General features: G+C 47.0%; 1 protein-coding gene and 1 long non-coding RNA gene across 2 annotated transcripts; one reads left to right on the top strand and one right to left on the bottom strand.

Moving 5' to 3' along the window:
• Positions 1-781: 781 nt before the first annotated feature.
• CDK2AP1 (cyclin dependent kinase 2 associated protein 1) lies at positions 782-16460 on the bottom strand. The gene is made up of 4 exons (XM_062504535.1): positions 14909-16460; positions 4411-4517; positions 3609-3735; positions 782-888 (listed from the first exon to the last, which is right to left on the bottom strand). The coding sequence occupies exons 1-4, from the start codon at positions 15114-15116 to the stop codon at positions 821-823; spliced, it is 510 nt and encodes a 169-aa protein (XP_062360519.1). The 5' UTR covers positions 15117-16460; the 3' UTR covers positions 782-820.
• A 1000-nt stretch (positions 16461-17460) lies between these two features.
• On the top strand, positions 17461-20395 carry LOC134050760 (uncharacterized). Its single transcript, XR_009933736.1, has 3 exons — positions 17461-17828; positions 19964-20071; positions 20305-20395. It is a non-coding gene; the product is annotated as an uncharacterized LOC134050760 (long non-coding RNA).
• The last annotated feature ends 227 nt before the right edge of the window (positions 20396-20622 follow it).

The following is a 20622-nucleotide window of genomic DNA, read 5'->3' as shown; positions in this document are numbered from 1 at the left end:
ATGAATTTGATTAAAGTGACTGTACATAGTTTTAATACAAACTGTTAATGAAAATAAGCTTTATTACATCAAGTAATAAATACATACAAAGATGCAAATAACAGTTTTAGTAATTTATCCAGAATGTTCTTTTTTTTTTTTTTTTTTTTTTTGCAAACTTTAAACTGAAATCTCCAGCCTTAGTGTAGAAATTAGCTTTTCCAGGACCTTGTTATTACTTCATAGGTTTCCCTATTTTCCATATAGCTCATGCACTTTAAGTGGACTTCAAAGCACTAACAGTCATGCAAATGTTTATGCAAAATGAACAAAAAAAGGAAAAATAAGAGAAGGGGAAGGTTATTTCTAAGCAGGGTCTATGCTGTATGACAAATTGTGACTTAGCAGACTACTGGGTACAGCATGCTATTCTGCATTTATTAAAAAAAGTCCTTAGAGCTTATGTCAAACTTTGAAAGATTGACATTTTGGGGATAAGTGAACATAGTCAAAGGAAAAAAAAACAGAATGAGTCTGTGGCTGGATAAGAAGAGAACTGAAATAGAGCCTGGGAGAGAAAGAGCATTCCTCTGCATGCACTTCAGTTTCCATGTTCTAGAAACATTTTGGGGATTTTTAACATCTTTAGAAAATGCAAGCCCTCAGTAAGTTGAAAAATCCTTGTTTTTTTTTTCATTCTTAACTGTACATTTTTGCAAGGGCAAAGCAAGAATGGCAAAACATTCAAAATAAAGGAGTTTGAATGTTTCAAGAGTCAAAAAGACGAAGTGTTACTTTTTCTTCATGAAGAGATGGAAAACCTTGCAGCTGAACCCTTGGACTAGGATCTTGCATTTCGTTCCGTCTCAGCCAGGCATTCCCGAACTAATCCTCTAGCATGGATAATGCCTGCAAAAGAATTGGATGTGTTTTAAATCATCCCATTCAGGCCACACTTGCAGTGACAGTCCACAGAAAGGTTTATGTATTCCTGTTCCCAGTTGCCAAGGCTACCAGAGAAGGCCTCAGCAAAGGGGGACAGCCCTCGATTCCTAAACATCAGCTGCCCCTAAACAACTCTGCCTTCCCAAACTCGCATTATAAATTGAAAAGGGACTAAACCAGGAGTCAGAACACAATAAGATTTGTAAGTCTGCAGTGGTAGGTAGATCTTAATGTGCAGTGTGAGCCTCCTTAAAATAAAGATTTAAGAGGGAAAAAAACCCTCTTACCTACCAGTGAGTTATTTTGCTAGTAGAGTGAAACAAATTACAAAGTTATTTGGGAAGTCATTTTAGAAAGCTCTTAATGCCTTGGGATAGTTCTTCTCTGGAAGGATGCATCGAAGTCCAAGCCATCATAATACTGTTCAAAGACAAGCCTCTCATGTAAAAAATAAGATAATTTTTCTTTATGGTGTGTGCAGAAAGTTACCTCCTAACACTGGCTCAGCTCCCAGTGTAAATCATCACCACTTTACATGCTGCCGTGTCTGCTCTCATCTGACAGACATAATGTGGAATTTTCCACTACAAGTCCTGTTGCCTTGAGTTCCAGCAATCTGGACCTTGGTTCATAATCCTGGAACTAAATGTAGATTCATGCTCACAGAGCTGCTGAAAGAACAGAGCTTGAGATAGATGTTAAAATGAGATGGACAGATTTTTCTACAACAAAGGTTTCTATTTTGCTGACTAGGTGAAGCAGAAGGTGATTTCTCTGCTCATCACGCTCCTTAACAAGCTGGAGAAAGAGCAGTAGATGGGGATTAATCTCTAGAGATCATGGCTTCTGTTTCTAGAAGGCTGCTAGCCCAGATCACAGCAGCAGCCTACTGACCTGGGAGGACTTGATGAGTGCAAGGCTTTGCAGAGGGTTAAACTGCCACGGATGAGGAAAGCTGCAGCTGTGGGATGCAGAAACATGAACTCCAAGAAGTGTGTTAGACCTGGATCTGGTGGCAGGATGCCCGGTTCATGCAGCAGAACTACTCTGAATAATGTAGAGCACTGGGAATTTGGCCAGTTTTAGAGGTCAGTAGCCTCTGTGCTCAGGAGCAGGCGCAGCTGGGGACAGGGACTTTATTCAGGGATAACCTCCACGGCCATGGAGGCAGCAGTCACATGGTTACCCTCACTCATTTCTGCTCTCACACTTGCACATGCTCCTTCAGCCACCAGGCTCCCAAAATGGAAAGAGAGGTACCTTTGTGACCAAAAGATGGCAGCAAAAAGTATTTATTCGGGATTTTGTGCAACGCTGGCAAGTCACAGTGGCAGCATTGTATCTTAAACCTAGGGAGTTGCAAGAGGCAGCACAGTAACTTTTTCCTCACCGAACTGAACCGTCCAGTCCAGAGAATGTCTGCAGCTCTCTGGGTCTGTCTCAAGCTGTCCCCATTAGCCTGTTGCCATTCATGATCTATTAATACTGACTCAGGCAATGCAATAAAGAGAGACTCCAGCAACATTGATTTTAGCTGGGCCAGATTCCACTTACCACTCATCAGCAGACTTTATTGCATCCTTTCCCAGAACAGCTACTAGTCATTTTATTGCATGTCATGGCAGATATATTACTCTTCCATAATGGTTGAGCCTTAAATAAAGCTTTGTAGTGTTGGGTAAGTGTAAGGGGGATTTGCAAGGTGCTGAAGTTAGTCTGTTACAATAACATACCCCTTTAGTGTTGAAGGCATGAGGCAGTCTCAGCACAAGGACCACAGGAAAGGAGGAAAAAGTAACCATGACATGCTAGAGAAGGAGAGGACTGCCAATACTACTGTTGTTCTTGGTCTTCCAGGGTCATTTCAGGAGCTGGAGCCGTGGAATGTCCCACTGCTCCTTCAGAAATATCCCTGCACGTCCCCTGCAGAGGACAATGTCAGGCTGATGTCAGCAGTGGGGCATGCAGGGGTTTCTTTTACACTGCAAGGAAAGGGCGTTTATTGCCCCTTTTAGCTGACAAAGCAAAGCTGGAGAGACTCAACAGCCAGCCCTAAAAGCTGCTCTGTCCCTTACTGGTGGACTTTTAATGACATGCACTTGACAGGAGGTAAGGAAGCCTAAGCAGCCCCACTCTCCTCTCCACAGAGTTCTGCTCATGTTTGACATCTCAGCCTCAACAACCTTCCCTAACACATTTTGGGGGTTATTTTTGTAGCTCTTTTCTCCACAGCCTCAGTGAGAACTACCACAATGTTGTATTTCTTTGGACAAAATGCACTTCAGTGAAGATTCCTGGGCCAAGTAGATGGGAGATGTGTATGAGATGTAAACAGTGTTTGGCTGTGGGTTTTGGGGAGTGGGGAGAAAAGGGAATTGAAAGGGCAAGTAAATCACCAGGAGCCTGAAAGAATGTCTACATGAGAGGTTCTACAACAAGGATTGAATTATTAACTGAAACTCCCTGTGTCCACATGAGACACATTTTGTCATTGTTCATCTGTCAAATACTGCTCAGACAGAGCATCCCAAGTTTTCAGTTCCTGGTTAATTCTCCCACTTTCAAGAGGAGCTCAAGTTGTCTCTTTTCAAAGGAAACAGTTGTCATTAAGCTGCATACAAGTAGTCAGTGCACAAAGTGGATGGGAAATGATTATTTTTTAAAAACAAGTTTTAAAGTTTTACCTCTTTTTAGCCTCTCCATCGCACTTTTGCTCCCAGCATATGTAGGTCTAATCTCTTTTCCTAATTCTTCTATGATAGCTAGAAGTTCTGCATATTTGCTCTGTGGTACTTGACTGCTGCTGGTACCCTATAGTTGAAAGTAGATTAATCTCAGTCAAATACTGTAAAAACAAAACAATTACAAGAAACAGCAAGTGGAAGTTTACGGAAGACCAGAAATAGCCTTGTAAATCACTTTTTTAAAAGAAAAAATATCAGGATTATTATATAAACTTTTTTTTTTTAATTGCTACTACAGTTGGACACAATGCTCTTCAAAAATTGGGATCAACTGTGAGGACCCATTTGCAAGCCTTGGACTTTGGGTGAAGCAGAAGTTAAAACAGTCCTGCAAAACCAGCAAACTGGGAACTGTTTATTTAACCCTGTCCCTGGTTTTTCAGTGTTTCAGAGTATATTTTGTGGAGGTTAGCCAGGTAGGGAGACTGAGAAGATAAAACTGCATAGAAATACTGGTTTTTTAACAAATAATTTTAAAATATATAAGTTTGCTTATAGAGCATAATTCAAGACATTTCTGTGTGACTCAGACAGGAGAGGACTAGCAGTTAATTAAGAACCAACCTCACTCAGTACTCAGCTTAGCCTAATTTGATCCCCAGACATGTGTGAGGAAGCAGTCTGCCATTTGGGTTTGATTTCAGACCTTGGTGGGAAGGAGGAACACCTCAGATTACAATCCCTGCTACTATGCAAACGTAGGGTCAGTGATCTGATTAAAGGAAAATAAGCAGAGCTGTACCTGCATCCCTTGTGTATAGCCTAGAGATGGGGGGCCATAGTCGTTTATGAGCTGTCTGTATTGTGCTGATGTTGCCATACTTGTGGAGGGAGAGTGAACACTCCCAGCTGCAGAGAGAAAAGAGGAAAAAAAACCTGTTATTATGTAAAGATTAATTAGCCTGTTACATTGGGACACATTTTAATCACTTGTTCTTAAAGATGTGACCTCTCACCTTTGTCTAAGATCACTAATGACATTTCTGAGCATCACTGCTAGGAAGAGAATGGCTGAATTAATGCTTCTCTCATGTTTGATGAACACTTGGAAATAGCACAGCCTGCAGCATTATCAGGGCAAATTGTTTGCCTAAAAGTGAAGCAGAGTGCAGCATGACAGGTTGCTCAGCCTAGACAAACTGTAAGTATTAAGGAGCCCTATTTTTGCATATATACATTCCACACAGATGAGTCTAATGTGCTGTGCTATTTTTACTTTTTCAGTGCAAGTTATCTGAAAGTAATTTTGCAACTCAAAGTGTCATCACATGGTCAAAGCAAGTTACCCTCAGTACTATTTTCAGCCAATGCCAGAACTATTCCTAGGGAACAGTCAGTTGAGGTACATCAGATCTGCTGCTCATTGTGTGACATGGGAGGTGAGGAATGCTATCATTATTCCTCTTCGTGTGATATCAAACATTTTCAGCCGGTCAAATTGTGCTGTATAAGTAGATCAAAGGGAAAATAATATCACTTCATGTAATGGTTACTTTTTCTAAAGTTATAAACTATTATATTCACATCTAATGAGTTTTGATTCAGTTACAAGCTCCAGAAACAGACCCTCATGTCATCACTGACAAACTGCTCCAGAAATGAGCAACCAAAACACTTTCTCCCCCTTGTCCCACAATGGTAAGAAATTAGGTTTGAGAAACAACTGTTAGATTTTTTTTTTTTAAGGGGCTTAATCCTACTGCCCACTTCATAACTGTGCTAAAAAACCTGCTGGTTTTACACTTGGGAGCAAGGGAGCATCACACCACTGAACTTCTTCACTCTTGCAGCTCAAGTGCCCTTGCTTGCATCCATGGATGCTGCTGTCTTTGCCTGTAGGCACAGACACAGACTGCCTGCTGTCTGGAAATATCTCCCCCCTTACAAACTCCTCTGCTGAAAATTCCCAAATGTCTTACATATGAGGAACAAATCTCATTTACCAGCCTTCATTTAAATCTAAATTAAACTGATGCTAAAAGTCACTGGGGCTCAGAACTATGTAAATCTCTAGCTTTGTTTTAAAGTTGCAAATGATTTCATTCCTATTTTCCCCTCTCTACAAAAAGTAAAGGCCAGCAGTTACCCTGTAAAAAGCTCTGCTGAGCACAGTGGAACAGACTCTTGTCCTGAGATAGGAAGTCTCTTTCCACTTCAGAGTTATCACAGGATATCACTCATTACAAGTTCTTAATTTTTACTAGTTAACCAGATGTGAAATTCCAAAAAAAGGCAAATTGGGCTGGTCACTAGGTCACCCTAAAAAAAGAGCAAGGTTTCTCTTTGTCTTTAACAAAGCTGCTAAATTTTATGTCATTACAACATGCAGTTTCATCACTGAGGTTTCACATGGAGCTAATTTTGCTTAAGCTTAGTAAACCCCCTCCCAAAAAACAATGCACCCATAGGGTAGGGCACTGTAGGAACAGCAGAGTTGACAGCTACTCTCTCAATTAGCTCTTCACATTAGCAGCTCAAAATACATGCACAAGTGTAAGATTTCTCTATGTGAAACTCAGTATTTCAAGTCCAGATGATTGATTTTCAACAATTACTAAACATGACACAACAGCAAACCACATTTTTTTTCCGAGGACTTCAAAATGCTTCAGAAACATTAATGAGCCCCTTGTGCTGCAAGGTAAGAAGGTTTAATTACCTCAATTAAGCAGAGAAAGGCTTAAGTGATTTTTCCTCATGTACAATAAAACAAAAGGCCCATCCTGCAAAGACTTGTCTCTGAACTGCTGCTGCAAGCAGTCACATACAAGAGCCGAGAGCTCCAAACTGGATGTGAATAAGGCAAGGACTCCAATGATGAGGCTCAAGAATCCTGCTTTACCCAATGAGCAAAACTGAGCTGCAGCCCACGCTAAACTCAGAGCAACTTATTGATCCCATATGGGTGGATGATAACGTGTTGTGGTTAAGGATATCAGGAAACGGTGGGCACTGCAACAGGATCCCCAAGGAAGTGGTCACAGCACTAAGCCTGAGTTCAGGAAGCATTTGGATAATGCTCTCAGGCACCTGGTGTGAGTCTCAGGGTGTCCTGGGTCTGGTGGGTCCCTTCCAACTCAACATATTCCGTGATATCACAGCACAGACAATTTAGCAATTGTTTCACATTCTGTTAATTTAAGCAATGACACACACTCGGTCTGCAGGAGAACACAGCAGGGTCCGTCTTAGGAGTTGAAAAACTCTCCTAAGAAACAAGAGGTGCCAGCACAAAGCAGAGAGTCAGGTCTACATCCAGGGTGTTAAAAATGAGAAGCAAAAAGTCTCAATCTTTAGTAAAATTTAGATTACTTTATTTGATATAGACAGAGCAAGCAGCACTGGGGAATGTGAGGGGTCACTGCCTACTCCACGCTCCATCAAACTTTGGTTTGCAGCCTCTCCTTACAGTATGGACTGTTGTTGTAATTCCTAACTTTGTCAGGTAAGCAGTGGTGGTCGAATAAACATCTGTAAAGTCTCTGGGTGATAGTCAGTCTCACAGATAACCATCTGGTCTTGGTAGATAAAAACCAGCAAAAATAGGGAAGTCTGGTCTTTGTAGATAGGCAGCATCGATCAAACGATGGCAGGAAGTCTGATTTTGCAAACTGGTAGTGGATACGACTTATTTAGCATAACAGGGGGGTTTAAAACAGAATGATTTAATCATATATATCTAATGTCCATGCTTCACTTCAGACCTTAGTATTCTGGTTTATACAAAACCCCAATACTTTTACAATTAACACCAATCTTTTGTCAATTATCACAAGGGGCTGGCCGAGAGAAGTTTCACAGGTGTGGGAAGAGCACGGGGAGGGGGTGCGGGTGGATGTGTGCCAGCTGCGGCGCGGCACCAGCCAGGGACAAAAGCGGGCAGGGAGGGATGCTCGGAGCAGCCGGGGCTCTGCAGAGCCGAGCTCAGACACTAGAGGCCATCGCTGAGTGTTCCGGGCCCTGCCAAGTCACACAGCATGGTAACCATGGTGAGTTTACCCGTTTCTTTGCAGTCTGCATCAAAAATGTAATAAGACATAATGCCATGCGCCGACCACTTTATCAGCAGTAGCAGCAAGGCCCAGAGAACAAAGGAAAGGATTTGGCTTGGCCGCTGTACCAGCCTCTGTATATCCATGTCAGGAGTTGTGCCAGTCAAACTCAGCTGGAGAGGGGGAGGAAAGAGGAAAATCCTTGGTTTCACCTCAATTTAAAATGATGCCATCATGAAAAAACAAATTAATTGGGGGGGAGGGGGTATTAGTATCTCACAGGGCAACAGACCTTGAGCTTTTTGACCTATCTCTTGGTATGTTAATCTCAAGGAGAACCCCTGGGTCCTGGATGGCTATTACTCAATTAACCCAAAATTCATCCGCATGTCTGAACAGCCTGTGTATCTCAGATTAAAAAAAAAAAAAACACCAGATATTGCTATTATAGTTAGAAATTAGGCCAGGAAGTCTCACGGTCAATACCCAGTCAAAAATCGGTGTGATGATTAGGTATTCACTAGAGAGAAAAAGGGAGGGGGGATCTAAATTGAGGCTTGCTCTATCTAATGTTAAAATGACAATGGAGACAGTTAAGAACTGACAGAATTGAAAAGGGATTGAGCTTGGTACTGAATTTCAGTGGCACCCTGGATCACATCCCAAACTGTCTTAGTGCTTGCTGTTGTTTAAAACCTAAATTAACACACACACTTTCCTCCCTTCACTTTCCCAATTAAATGTACACAAAACCTTGTAGATCCCCACTTATTCTAGTGCACAATATCTTTTATTTCTGTATTCAAGCAGAAGATTGCCACAAGCATTTTTCCCCACAAAAACATGGTGATTTCCTTGTTAATTGATATTAATCTTTATTAAGTGGGGGTGGGGGGGGTACAGCAAACAGAAATGAGATTTTGGTATCAAAATCTCTTCCTTCCAGCCATCTCTCTCAGCCCAAATTAACACCCCGAGAGACAAAGGATCTTGAATCAATCTTTGTTTGTCTAAACTCCTGCTGACCAGGAACCTTCTCATTAGTTCCTGATAGGTTTGTAGGGATCCCTTCAGCTCCAAGCCTAAGCAATGATGACCAATTTGCTGCTTCAAGTTTTAATTCTTAATTCTATTACTGCTGCTTGCTGGAAAAGTAACAGGGAAGGCATCTTGCTGAGCACCCTGAAGGAAGCAGCAGGAGCAAGAACACTTGGGTACACTCACCTGATCCACTTTGGCAGATGCCAAGGCATCTACACAGCTCAGCTACCCCCTTGTTCCACAGGCAGCAAAGGAAAACCAGGAACAGCCACACAAATCATGGAGTTACTCGTGTAGGACTAACTTAGACAAGCTGAGGGCCAAACCCAGTGGAAATGTGTTTCCCAATCCCACTGGATATGTGTTTCCCTACTGCCCTGTACTTTATAAAGTCCTAAAAAACCACAAAAGCAAGCTCCTGCCATTGTACAGACTCTTTCCACCCAGGAACATGAGAGCATGTCAGAAGAGATACCTGTAACCTGGACTTTATCCAAGGTATGTGGTGCAGTCTGTGCAATCTCAACAGTTCTCCCTCTGTTTCACAGACCCCTCAAGCTGAGGCTGCTTGAAACATCAGGGCTGTTGCCATTTCAGTGGCTCATGGTCACCACCACTCCAGAGCCCAGTGCTGGAGGTTACTGCTTCTGCCAGACCCTTCAGGACCTCCTCATGGAGTCCTGACCCTATGGGGTACCAGACAACAAAGCTGGAACATTTTAACTGGGAAGGTATTGATTCTTCTGTCCTAAACTAGGTAACTTTGCAAGAAAACACATGAGAAATGCTTCTGAAGCTGCTTTGCCAACACACACCATGAGGCATCCTCGAGCATCAGGGGAGAGGTAACAGCTTCACCCAGCACAGCTATTTCTGCAGCAAGTAGCTGAACACAGCTGTAGTGTTTTGGCTGACTACAAGAATATTTTATTCCTTAGCCCTCTGCACACTTTGGTTTGAGTTCAACAAGGACTCCTTGCCATCCATGGGACACCACATGCATGTCTACACAAGTAGATCCACTGCACAGCCAAGCCACACAATGGATTCTAACAGCAGTTGCCAACCCAGAGCTTAGAGCCCCCATTCCCCTCAACCTTTCCATAAAATTTTAAATTTAAAATAATGGACCCTGTTCTCATTTGCACAAACCATTCCTTGTAGCACTGGCTGTGAAAATTGTATTTTCACCCACTATTTCTCCCTTGAACAGCCCTTGTGGAAGGAACAGACCTTTCTTTGAATGAAACTATTTCCTTTAAAAAAAAAAGCAGTGTGCAGACACATAAATACATTCTCAAGAACTAGGACATTCTTTATCATAACAGCCAGAGGCCTTGCTCTTTTGATCTGTCACACTCTGGGCCTTTCCTCTAGTACTCTCATGCTATTTAATCTTTCCATGTGGATAATGGTCATGGTTTATGTCTGCTCTTCCTACCCTCCTGTCTCTTTTTTTATCAGAAAAACTAAAGCCAGTCCCTTGACTCCCCACCATTCTTCTTTTCTTGCTTAAGCTATTCCTACACTAGCAAGTTATTTGGCACCACAAGGAACAGATCAAAAGATGAAAGCATTTGGTACATGTACACCACATGTAGTTGGCCTGAGGGGGTATGACTTAAGGTTAGATTTTAGTCTGGTCCCCCAGACTAGGGGGGTATGGTTCAAAGCTGTGCCATCTTTGGTTTGGATCCTTGTGTTCCTATTTCAAGGGATGGAGCACCCGTGTTACACAACTGGAGCAGAGTTTCTGGACACTTTTATTCAAAAGGAATCCAGTTAGCACAAACCCAAACCACTCTGCAGCAAAACCAAGGTGCTGGGTGGGGACCATGCGGAGATTCGCTGACTCTGAAAACCACATCACTGCTCTCAAGCCAAATACTCAGGTAGGCAAAGCCAAAAATGCCCATTTTCTAAATGCCCAAACAAGTCCACTTGAAAATTGCTAATTCTGAAACACGTTTAGCAAGCTTCTTTTTATATCATGCTTAACTTCACATGGACTTCAAGAGATCAGGGATCCAGCAAATTTCAGTCTGAATTGGAGAGGGGAGCATATTTCCTAGAAATTATCCCCCTGATAAGGCACAAACACTTTGCTCTCTGTTCTGCCTACAAAGAGTATTCTTTCCAGTACTCCCACTCCAAAAACAACCTCTCAATATGGTCAACAATATCAAACAGAAGCTGTCTCTGTAAAGGGCGACAAGCAAGCCATGTGCTTGAGCAAGTCTGCACTGCAGTGCTGAGAACATAAGGGCTGGCCTCGTGTGCTGGTGTCGTTTTCTCAGGACTGAATGGAACTGGTCCCTCCAGTTGCCAGCTACAGCCCCAGACAGGGAAATCGTTTTCATTTCACCTCCCAGTGACAATTTGCACTTTTCATGAGAAACTTGTGTTTACTGCGAGGTGTGGCAGGTGCACTGAGAGCCCCTTTGGTCCTCAGCTACAGCAGCACTTGTTGTACAGGCCACCACTTGCTCATGTGGAACCAAGACACAGCTCCTTCCCTTGTCACTGTCAGCTGGAATTGGTGTTTCCAGACCACACAGATGACAGTTTTAAAGCTTTTTTTATACTAACAGGATTTTGTCTCAAAACCTGACATTTCTGCAAGGATGAGAACGAAAGTAAAGGAAAATCCCAGGCTGTTTCTGCTAGCTTCTGTATCTTGAAACACATTTTCTCTGACCTGTGCTTAGTCTAAACAAAATAGGAATGCTGGTGAATATCCACTGAGCGAGAAAACACATGCAAACATGGTGAAAAACAAACTACAGACCCATTCACAGCTGGTGTAAGTGTCTAGCTCAGCTTAAGTCAATGGAGATGCTCTACTTCACCTCAGCTCAGCAGCTGGTCCCTTATGGAGAAATAGTCAAACAGTATGAAACACAAGACAGATGAGGAAGAAACAGAACTTCCCAGGAATCAGTAGGATAAGTAAGAGAAGACAAACAAATCAAAACATGGTTGTTGGAAAAGGTAGCAGAGGTTCCCCGAGACACTACAGGGTCAGGTGAGGCTGGGAAGATAAAGCCACTGCAGGTCCCCAGTAGAGCACCTTTTACAGCCCAGGCAGAGAAGGTGATTATGCAGGAGATTAAATGGGGCTCCCCAAGCACGGGCATCTTGGTTTTGAAAGCTTAGGGTGCTACCTGAAAGAACCCAAGTCCCTGTGCACAGGCCCTTCCCGAAGGTGACTTCGGACAAAATTCGGACAAAACACTGCAAGCCTGATTGCAGCCACCCTGGGCCAAGTGTCAGCAGCGACCTGGGCAACGGAGAAGAGGAACAGGCACTGAATTCTGCTGTGACAACACATTCTCCTTCCCTCAGCCTGGTGTAAGGCAGAGGAGTCAGCACCCAGATGCTTCCAGCATCCTGAGTCACTTGTGGAGCAGCTGCATTTTCCTCACCCGCAGTCATCCCCAGATCTGCCGACAACCCACAGAGGTTTCCTCCCCTTATTTCCTCCCCCACATACAGCTCCTCTCCCTCTGGACTTCAGTCCAGGATTGCATTCCCAAAACATGCTCCCATGCAAGAACAGAGCCCAGGCACCCACCAACCACAACTGCTTCATCTCACTGATGTGCAGTTTAAGTATAATTTTGCAGAGTGGTTACTCTCAGCCTCAACTTGAGAGGAGTTTGCTCTGCAGCAAGGACACAGCTCCAAGAGCTGAGTCGACACTGCCTTCCCAAATACTCCTGCACCAGAAGCCCTGCACTGCAGGGAAGCAGCATTACCTCCCAGAGGAAAATCCCTGTGAGATCCACAGCTGCCCAGAGCCCTCCGTCGGTCGAGACCAAAATATTCAGCATTCATACAGAGAGGCTTCTGCAGGGCTGATTTCAGGCCAAAAGGGACAGATTTCCTGTTTTCCTCTCCTCTGCAGGACAGGGGGGGTGGGGGTTCTTCACTCCAGGTTTGGAAGCAAACCTAGGGTTTATCCTTCTGGCTGGGGGGCATTTAATTTAGGCACAATAGAGAAGCAATCTCCTCCAAATCAGAATTAAGCTCCAGAAAGGAGGGGGCCATTTGCAGTCATATCACTCTGAATGCGATATGTGCAACTGCAAGGACTGCTTTGTCTAAGTCCCTTGGCCTTAGGCCACGGTGCTGGCAATACCACTAGCTAGAGGAAGAGCTGGTGCGTGAGGATAATGGCAGAAGACAGGGAGGGAAGAGAGAGCCCATTTTGGATTCAGAGGAGGACGTTCCTTCATTGAAAAGATTCTGGGGGTGTTGAGGATGATCCGAACTCAGAAGAGAGGACAACTTAGACAAGAATAGTTCCAGCATGACAGCAAACTGCTGCTAACTTGCCGATACAAGGGGAAAAGGAGGGTGGGAGAGAAGGGGAAGGTAAAACTGCATGAAAGAATCCAAAGCCCTGATCGCAACCGGAGCGCTGGAAAGCTCAGGCACGGCAGCGAGAGGGCTGGAGACAGAAACTTCACCGCTCGGCTCATTGTGCGCGGCATGTCTGAGCCGGGATTTTGCAGTCCCTGCTCGCAGAGCAGCCAGACTCGGATCCCCTCCACTGCATGACCTAATCCCCACCCCTCACCCACCATCGCAAAATACCACCTTTGTTTTCCCTGCAATTTTACGGCTGTTCCGGAGAGCAAGGCACAGGTTCTCGTGGGAGCCGGTAGGAGAACGGTTTCCCTTGCTAGGCTTTGTTTCTTTTTTTTTTTAATTATTTTTTTTTTCCTCTCCGGTGACACTTCTGCTTTTTGTCAGAAATCCTCGGCACATCCCCCGCTCCCTGACCCCTCCGCAGAGCAGCACTCGAGCCCACGGTGCTCTCCACACACGACCCTGGCTCCCCGAGCCTTTGCACCCTCGCAGCCCCAGGGAGCTCAGCTCCAGGATCGAGGATCCTGGATCGAGGTGGCACAGCCACCTCGGCTCATCCACCAGCTGGTGACGAGTCCTTGCAGTAAAATATGATTGCTGCTCTCCTGGTCGCTAGAATAGAGATGCATCCCGGAGAGATCCCTTTCGCTCCTCAGCCTCCCAGGATTACAACCACTAACGGTGCTGCAAAAATCACCCAAGCACATTTCCCTCCCTCCTAAACCTAACTCCAAAACTTTTTCTCAGGGAAAAAAAAAACAAAACAAAAAAACCCAACAGCCTTATTCGTGGCGGTCTGATGCCAGTCCTGCAGGCTGGGTTGCGGGAATGGGAGACGGGAATGTGATTTTTTTTAAATCAGAACCAACTTCTCCATTTTGGTGCTGTTTAATCGGATACGACGAGCACATATTAGCGAGATCCCCTCCAAATATCCCACAGCGAAGCAATTGCTGCTGCGGCTTTGTTCAGGCTGCACCGATTCACGCACGGAGACCCGATGAACAGCAGCACCGCAGCACCGGCAAAAACCCGCCGGCTGATGCCTTCGGAAATCGGGAAGGGAAAACGGGAGAACGTAGTTTAAAAAAAAAAAAAAGGCGAAAAGTTAACGCTGTCAAGGAAACTTTTTAAAGAGAAAAGTTGGAAGGACTCCTGTACGAATCCAAGTATGAGGAGCGATTTTTAAACAGGAGGGGTTTTTTTTAAGAAATAGTGTAATCCCTGTGTGCCACCCCCCCCCCCCCCCCCACACACACCATCCCCAAAAAATCGCCAGCCAGCGGAGAGGGCTCCTCCGCTCGGGATGCGGAGGAGACTCCGGCGGGGGAGCGCTGACCGAGGGTCGCCCCGCGGGGCTGGCGGTGCCTCCGCCGGCGGAGCTCCGGGTTCCTGGGCTCCCCTCCGGCCCGCGGAGCGCGGCCCGGGGCGGCCCCGCCGCCGGAGGAGGCGTGAGGCGAGGCGCGGAGCGAGCGGCCGCACTTGCGGCGTCCCGCCAGCAGCGGTCCTCGCTGAGGCGCCGCCGGAATATTCCTGATCCAGATCAATCAGCCGCCCCGGGGAGCCGAGCATGGAGGAAACCCGGCGGCCGGAGCCCCGGAGAGGCGGCGGCGGCGGCGGCGCGGGGCCGGGCGGGCGCGGTGCCCGGCGCGGGGGCGGCGCGGAGCGGGGCTGGCGGCGCCGGCGGGCGGGAGCGGGTAATGGCGGCGCGGAGCCGCTGCCCCGCCATACCGGACCGGGCACAAACTCGAGTCCGGGGCTTCCCCCAGGTGCCGGTGCGGCACCCGCCGCTCTCCTCCCAAACTTGCCACCCAGTTGCCGCCGCGGACTTACCCGGGTTGAGGGGAGTCCCGGGGATGTGGGCGTTCAAGTTGGGCTTGTAAGACATTCCCAGAGACATGGCCAGCGGGAGGAGGAGAAGCGTCCTGAAATTCAGCGAAGCGTCTCCGTGTCTCCCAGACACTTTGGGTTGTTTACAGCAGTAGCAGCACCGGCAAATATGGCCGTCAGTTATATTGACACCCACAATGCAATATATCATCCATACATCATGAGGAGACGCGGATCCAAAAACTTTGGGGGAGAGCCGGCAGCCACCCGCCGCGGCCGCCCGGCGCCCCGCGCACGGCGGCGCGGAGGGCGGGGGCGCGGCGGGCGGGGGTGCGCGGCCATCCCCTCACAGACAATGGAGCTCCCCTCAGGGACCGCCGGCAGGGAGCGGGGCGGGCGGCGCGGAGCCCGGCGGTGAGGAGGAGGAGGAGAAGGAGGAGGAGGGGGGGTGTGTGTGTGTTTGTGTGTGGGGAGGGGGTTGTTTTAATTAACTTCGGAAAGTTTTGGCACAAGTTGCGTGTTTTAGCCGGGTTTGTGCCCGCGGCGGCCTCTGTGAGTGCCGGGCAGTCCCTCAGGGCGGCCCGCGCGCCGCCGCCTTTCCCGCCTCCCCCTCACCTCAGGCCGGCCGTTCATTCCCCGGCTCCCCCCTCCACCTCCCTCGCCAATCTCTGTGGAAAATACCTGTTGATAATTTTAAAATAAAAGGGTTTGTTCTTTTTTTCTTTCTTTTATTTTTTTTTTTCCTCACTCACCCCCCTAGATGCCGGCAAGGAAAAAAATAAAACTGCCTTTTTAATTTCCTTTTTAATTTTTTTTTTCTCCCCCAAACCACTAGTTCTCTCTGCTGGAAGGTTAATGTGGATTGCAGCTTCTGAGGGACTAAAAATTTTTCGAATCTCGTTGACAACTGGCACATTCAGCAGTAAAACTTCCCCACCAAAATTAAAAAAAAAAAAAAATCAGGTTAAATGATGAAACTTTCCAGCATGCATCTGCCGTCAGAACTCATCCTTTTCACTGCAAGATATTCAGGTTTGCTTCTTCTGTCAATTAATATCGAATACACTCGAAAATTGTTCAGTTACTCCAGGTTTATCCCAACAAAACTGCTTGGGATTTGGACAACCTCTCCTTAGGTGCACTGAGACCCACCAGATCTGACCCCCATGTATATTTTGCCAGCAGCCACTCTGGTAGTTTTATTGTATGTGCTACTTAACATCTATCCATGGCTTCATACTGCTCTTAATGCCAGCGACAGCAAACACAGAGAGCCTGATCCTGCTCCTTGGAAATCAGGGGCATATTCCTTGTCAGAGGCACTGATTCAGGCCCAGAGTGGACGGCCCTGCAGAGGGAAGCAGGTAACACGTCCAGCACAGAGACACGGAAACAGTCACGGAGCAATCAGATTATTTCCTCGGCATAAAGGGGAATTGAGGGACAATGGGGAAAGAGGAGCAGCTTTTGAGCCCCCTGCTCACGCCCTACTGACTGTACACTGCATGAAAGGAACACCTGATCATTCTGGCTGGTACCAGATGAAACACCGTTGTGTTTTGTTTACAGACTAAGAGCTCAACTCCAGCGATTCTGGTGAGTTCCAGACTGGCACTGACTGTCCTTAAAACTGATCCGTGCTCCAGCCTGTTAGAGAAGGGTCCTGAGAGCCCCAGGCACAGAATTACACGCTCAGTGACAGCAGTTTCACACTGGTGCTTGTGATTACAACTGTGTCATTCTTCTTAGAGTCCTGAAAGACTGCACTGGTAAATCCTCACTGTGTGAGTGAGAACTCCGCAAACCTAAAGCTTCACTTTCCAGGTTTGTAAATAACAGCTTTTCTGTTGAATTCTGGAAGGCCAGCAAAGTCCTGCACACCGCTCTGGGATTTTCCATCGTGTGGTTGTTTACAGTCACATCAAGTGAGTGCGAAATGGGAGCATTCTGAGCTTTCCCTGTTTTTCACGGCTTTACACCAACTCTACAAAACTGCTCAGAGCAACACTGTGAAGAACAAGATCCGCTGTGTTTTGATTGGGTTTTATAATGACAGCTTCAAAATACACAATATTCCAATGGGGAGGCAGGGGATATGGTAAAAGTCCTGTAAAGATTATTCTTCCTTCAGCACAAGGCATTGTGAGCTTTGGAGCAAACTGTGAGGACCAGGCTTGATGAGATGGTCAGGCTTGTAGGGCAAGCAGGAGCCCAGCAGTATCAGATGTGGGTATCTGATGTTTACTCTGAAGTTTTCTGGGCACAAGTAGCAGTGGTGGCACAAGACAAGACCCTGGTAAAGGACTAACTTACTCCTTTGGCCTTGGACTCTGTTTAAGCTTCATATGACTTTACTCTGTTTTTTGGCACTCACTGCAGTGTAGGAAATACCTGCAAATTCTTCCCGTCTGCCATGTGCTCTGAGGGTTCACTGCAGTTGTTCTGAACCAGGTGTGGCCACAAGAACAAAACCACCATCGGTGCTCGGGCCCTGGGCTGACTGTTCAGCAGGGTGACCACAGAGTCGAGCTCTCTTGGAAGGGCTGCCTGTGGTTTTCAACTTGTTTGATGTCCCACGGTGGGCTGCACCGCTGGAGTTGTGCTCTGCACATGCAAACTGTGCCTCGAGTGTGGCAGCTCCAGCTCCCAGGCTGTGTGCAGCAAGCTGCAGGTCCCTGCTCTGCAGCCTGATGGCTCGGTCGTGTTCGCTGACAGCAAAAGCAGCTCTTCATCACCAAGTGGCCAAGTCACAGAGCAGGAAGTACAGCAGAGCCATTTTATCACACAGGTGACATTTGCAAGTCTTCTGCACACTAAGGCATAACTTAAATGTGTGAGCTGCTGTTTTCCAGCAAGGGAGGATGGTCAGGAACATGTCTGTCTCCTCAGTCACTACAAGAAGCACTGATAATGTATTTTCCAGGTACAGTTGCCTCTTCTCAGTTATGTAATATCTGCAACATTCACTTTGTCCCCCTCCCCTTTCTTCCCTTGATATTTTCTCTGTTCCCTCTCTTGGTTTGACTTCCTCACCTCTGCCCCTCCCAAACCACTGGGAATACTGAGCAGCCAGTGTTTCCACAGAGTTTGCCTTCAGCCCCTGCTTAGCCAGAGCTCTGACTGATCTGAAGGAGGTTTTCCCTTTCCAAAGCTCTGCGGGTCGGTGCCATGGCCCTCGGGCGAGGGTGTAAGGAATATTCATGCAAAGTGGGATGCTGGAAGGTGCTGGCAGCTCTGCCACAGGGCCGGGGGCCTTGGGCCACGCTGTTAAACAAACTCGTTTGTCCCCTTTTATCTGGAAACAAAAAGAAACAGTCATTGCAGAGCTGTGTTGTAAAGCTCATGGGGACCTGCAAATGAAGAGCACAAACTAGGCTTGTTCCTTATCACCTTGTGTTAAATCAACAATGAGAAAAATTAAAGATGGCACAGTAAGACCCTCTTTTTTTTTCTGGCATGTCTTTGACGTGTGTAAAACATCAAATTTGCGCATTAATTTCAATGTAATTAATTGTTGTCAGGGCTTAATGAATTGAGTGACTTGGGGATATTCTCACTGTCCTTTACCCACCACAGAGCCCCGTGTAGCAGCAAGGGGAAAGAGATGGGAAGTTTGTTCCTTTTCCTAGAGGGACTTTATATTCAAATACTTTCCCCACATTTCTGGTGATCCAGCATCATACATAAAATAACCACAGATGCACCTTCAAGTTGCTGAGCACTAATTTAACCCTCAAGTCTCCAAACTGCTCTGGTGCTATAACTAACATGATCAACCAAAATGAAAAGCCTCTGATAGGCCTAAACTGAAAATTAAGCTTTTAAAGTCTTGGTTGAAGGCAAGGTTTAGCCTCTGTGGAAAGCTCAAATTGTAGAGGCAAGTGAGTGTCAGCTTTAACACAGACTTTCTCAAAGACGCTTTGCAGAGCTGAGTAACTTTCTCACTGGGATTGTAATGAGCCAGCAGCTCCTGGTGCAGAACCCTTCCTTTCCCAGGACACCCAGCACACCCCTGGGGCAGTCTGGGACCCTGGCACACAGGGAAAAATGTGCATTTTGTGCTTTTTTGGCATCAATATCGCTCCTTTCTTATCTCTTTGCTACAGCTCCTTACATTCCCGTCTCTGTTCCCCACAACTGCTTCCTGCTGATGCTACAAAGTTTCCTTAGTGTGTTTTTTGTTCCCAAGAGAAAGCTGACAGCCTTTGGTGTCCCTCCTCTGTGATCTGCTTTCTGGCTGTTACTTGCTGCCCACTGCCCCATCCTCACCAAAAACCACCGAATCCTGAATAAAATTACACATTCCCTAGCTCCACCCTGTTGCCTTCTTACACCCCAAAATCCCCCTGGAGGCTCTGGATTGCTCCCCTCCAGTGGAAAGAGCCCTCTGAGACTCTTCACAAGGAGAGAGGTGATGCAGTGTCCGATGCAGGAGTGCTGCAGCAGCAGCCAGAGCCTGGCCCACATCACCAGACAGCCTTGCAACAATTTCAGGTGGAAACCTGGATGCCTATTCCGGACAGGCTTTCCCCCTTAAATCCTCCCTGACAAACTTCTTCCCAGTCTAGCCCTGCTCCCCACTTCGAGATGGTTCCTCCCAGGGCCAGATGCCGTATTATCTGGAGCGACTTTCCCTCCCAGCCTTGTTTTCCTCCTACTCCTGAGTCCTTTGTCTGGCTGCCAAGTGGAGCAGCCCTGCCAGGCAGACAGCTGCTCTGCATCGCCGCACGGGTGCTGCCCTCTGGGCTGAGGAGCTGATTCCAGGCCCGTTCCATCTCCGAGGGGGATGCTCTGCCTCGAAGGTGTCGTGTACCAGCAGGAGAAAAAGCAAATAGCACCTGTAAAGCTGTCATAAGGCACTGGAAATGTTTAAGATAAAGAGGCCTTGATGACATTCTGGGTTTACCTCTGAGACAAAGTGAGTAGAGAGCCTGCTCTCTCCTGCTCTGGCTGGAGGTCTCCCTGGAGGACCACGGAGAAGGAATGAGAAGTTTCCAAGCCCTCAGCCACATAAGCACAGGCCTGGAATCTCTCTAATGAAAGTTTTCCTCTTTGCAGTTTGCCAGGCAAACAAGTACCAGGCACCAGTATCAAAACCAGCCCAGATTCCAACGAAAACCAGCAAAGAAATATCAGAGTAGAAACGAAACCACCTCATTTTGCTTGGTAAGTACTGGCAAATAAAACTACAGAGCCCCTTCAGGGAGAGGGAGAGGGAGAGGGAGAGGGAGAGGGAGAGGGAGAGGGAGAGGGAGAGCTATCCCTGCCCTGCTGGGCACAGGCAGTCGAGCTGATGGTGGGGCTCGGGCCAAGGGGCTCCTCATTCCTTGCTGTTGCTTGCAGGGATGGAATATCACTTTATCCCCATGTTACAGGGCTTCTCTGCATCATTTTTCCAGACAAATGTGTGCTCCACCCTGTCCGATTCCTTCAGTTTGCCTGGAAGGACTCTCCCTTCTTGCCCTGTGGGCTGGACTCCCGTTTCCCTCCCACTCCTGAGCCCTTGAAGGCTGTGCCAAGGAGTGATCTGGCACTGCCGGGCTGCGGCACGGCCCTGCCTCTGCCTCCCTCCCCGCGCCGCTGTGGGCCCGGGGCAGGGAATACCCCGCCCTTTGGCTGGGGCAGAGGAGGCTCCGAGACTTGCTTTCATCCCAGCCCTGTCTGGGAAAGCTCCTGAACCTGCTCTGCCTCTGGGAGCACAGGAATCCACAGCAGCA

Source organism: Cinclus cinclus, chromosome 17 (assembly GCF_963662255.1).
Source record: "Cinclus cinclus chromosome 17, bCinCin1.1, whole genome shotgun sequence".
Lineage (NCBI taxonomy): Eukaryota > Metazoa > Chordata > Aves > Passeriformes > Cinclidae > Cinclus > Cinclus cinclus.
Note: the sequence above shows the minus strand (reverse complement) of the source record. Positions and strands in the feature narration are given on the sequence as shown.

Excerpts from the sequence above, each read along its gene's own strand:
- CDK2AP1 (XM_062504535.1), bottom strand. The coding sequence starts at position 15,116 with ATGATATATTGCATTGTGGGTGTCAATATAACTGACGGCCATATTTGC. Across the intron at positions 3,736-4,410 it reads GCTATACACAAGGGATGCAG|GGTACCAGCAGCAGTCAAGT; the intron begins GTACAGCTCTGC and ends TTTCAACTATAG. Across the intron at positions 889-3,608 it reads GATGGAGAGGCTAAAAAGAG|GCATTATCCATGCTAGAGGA; the intron begins GTAAAACTTTAA and ends ATTCTTTTGCAG.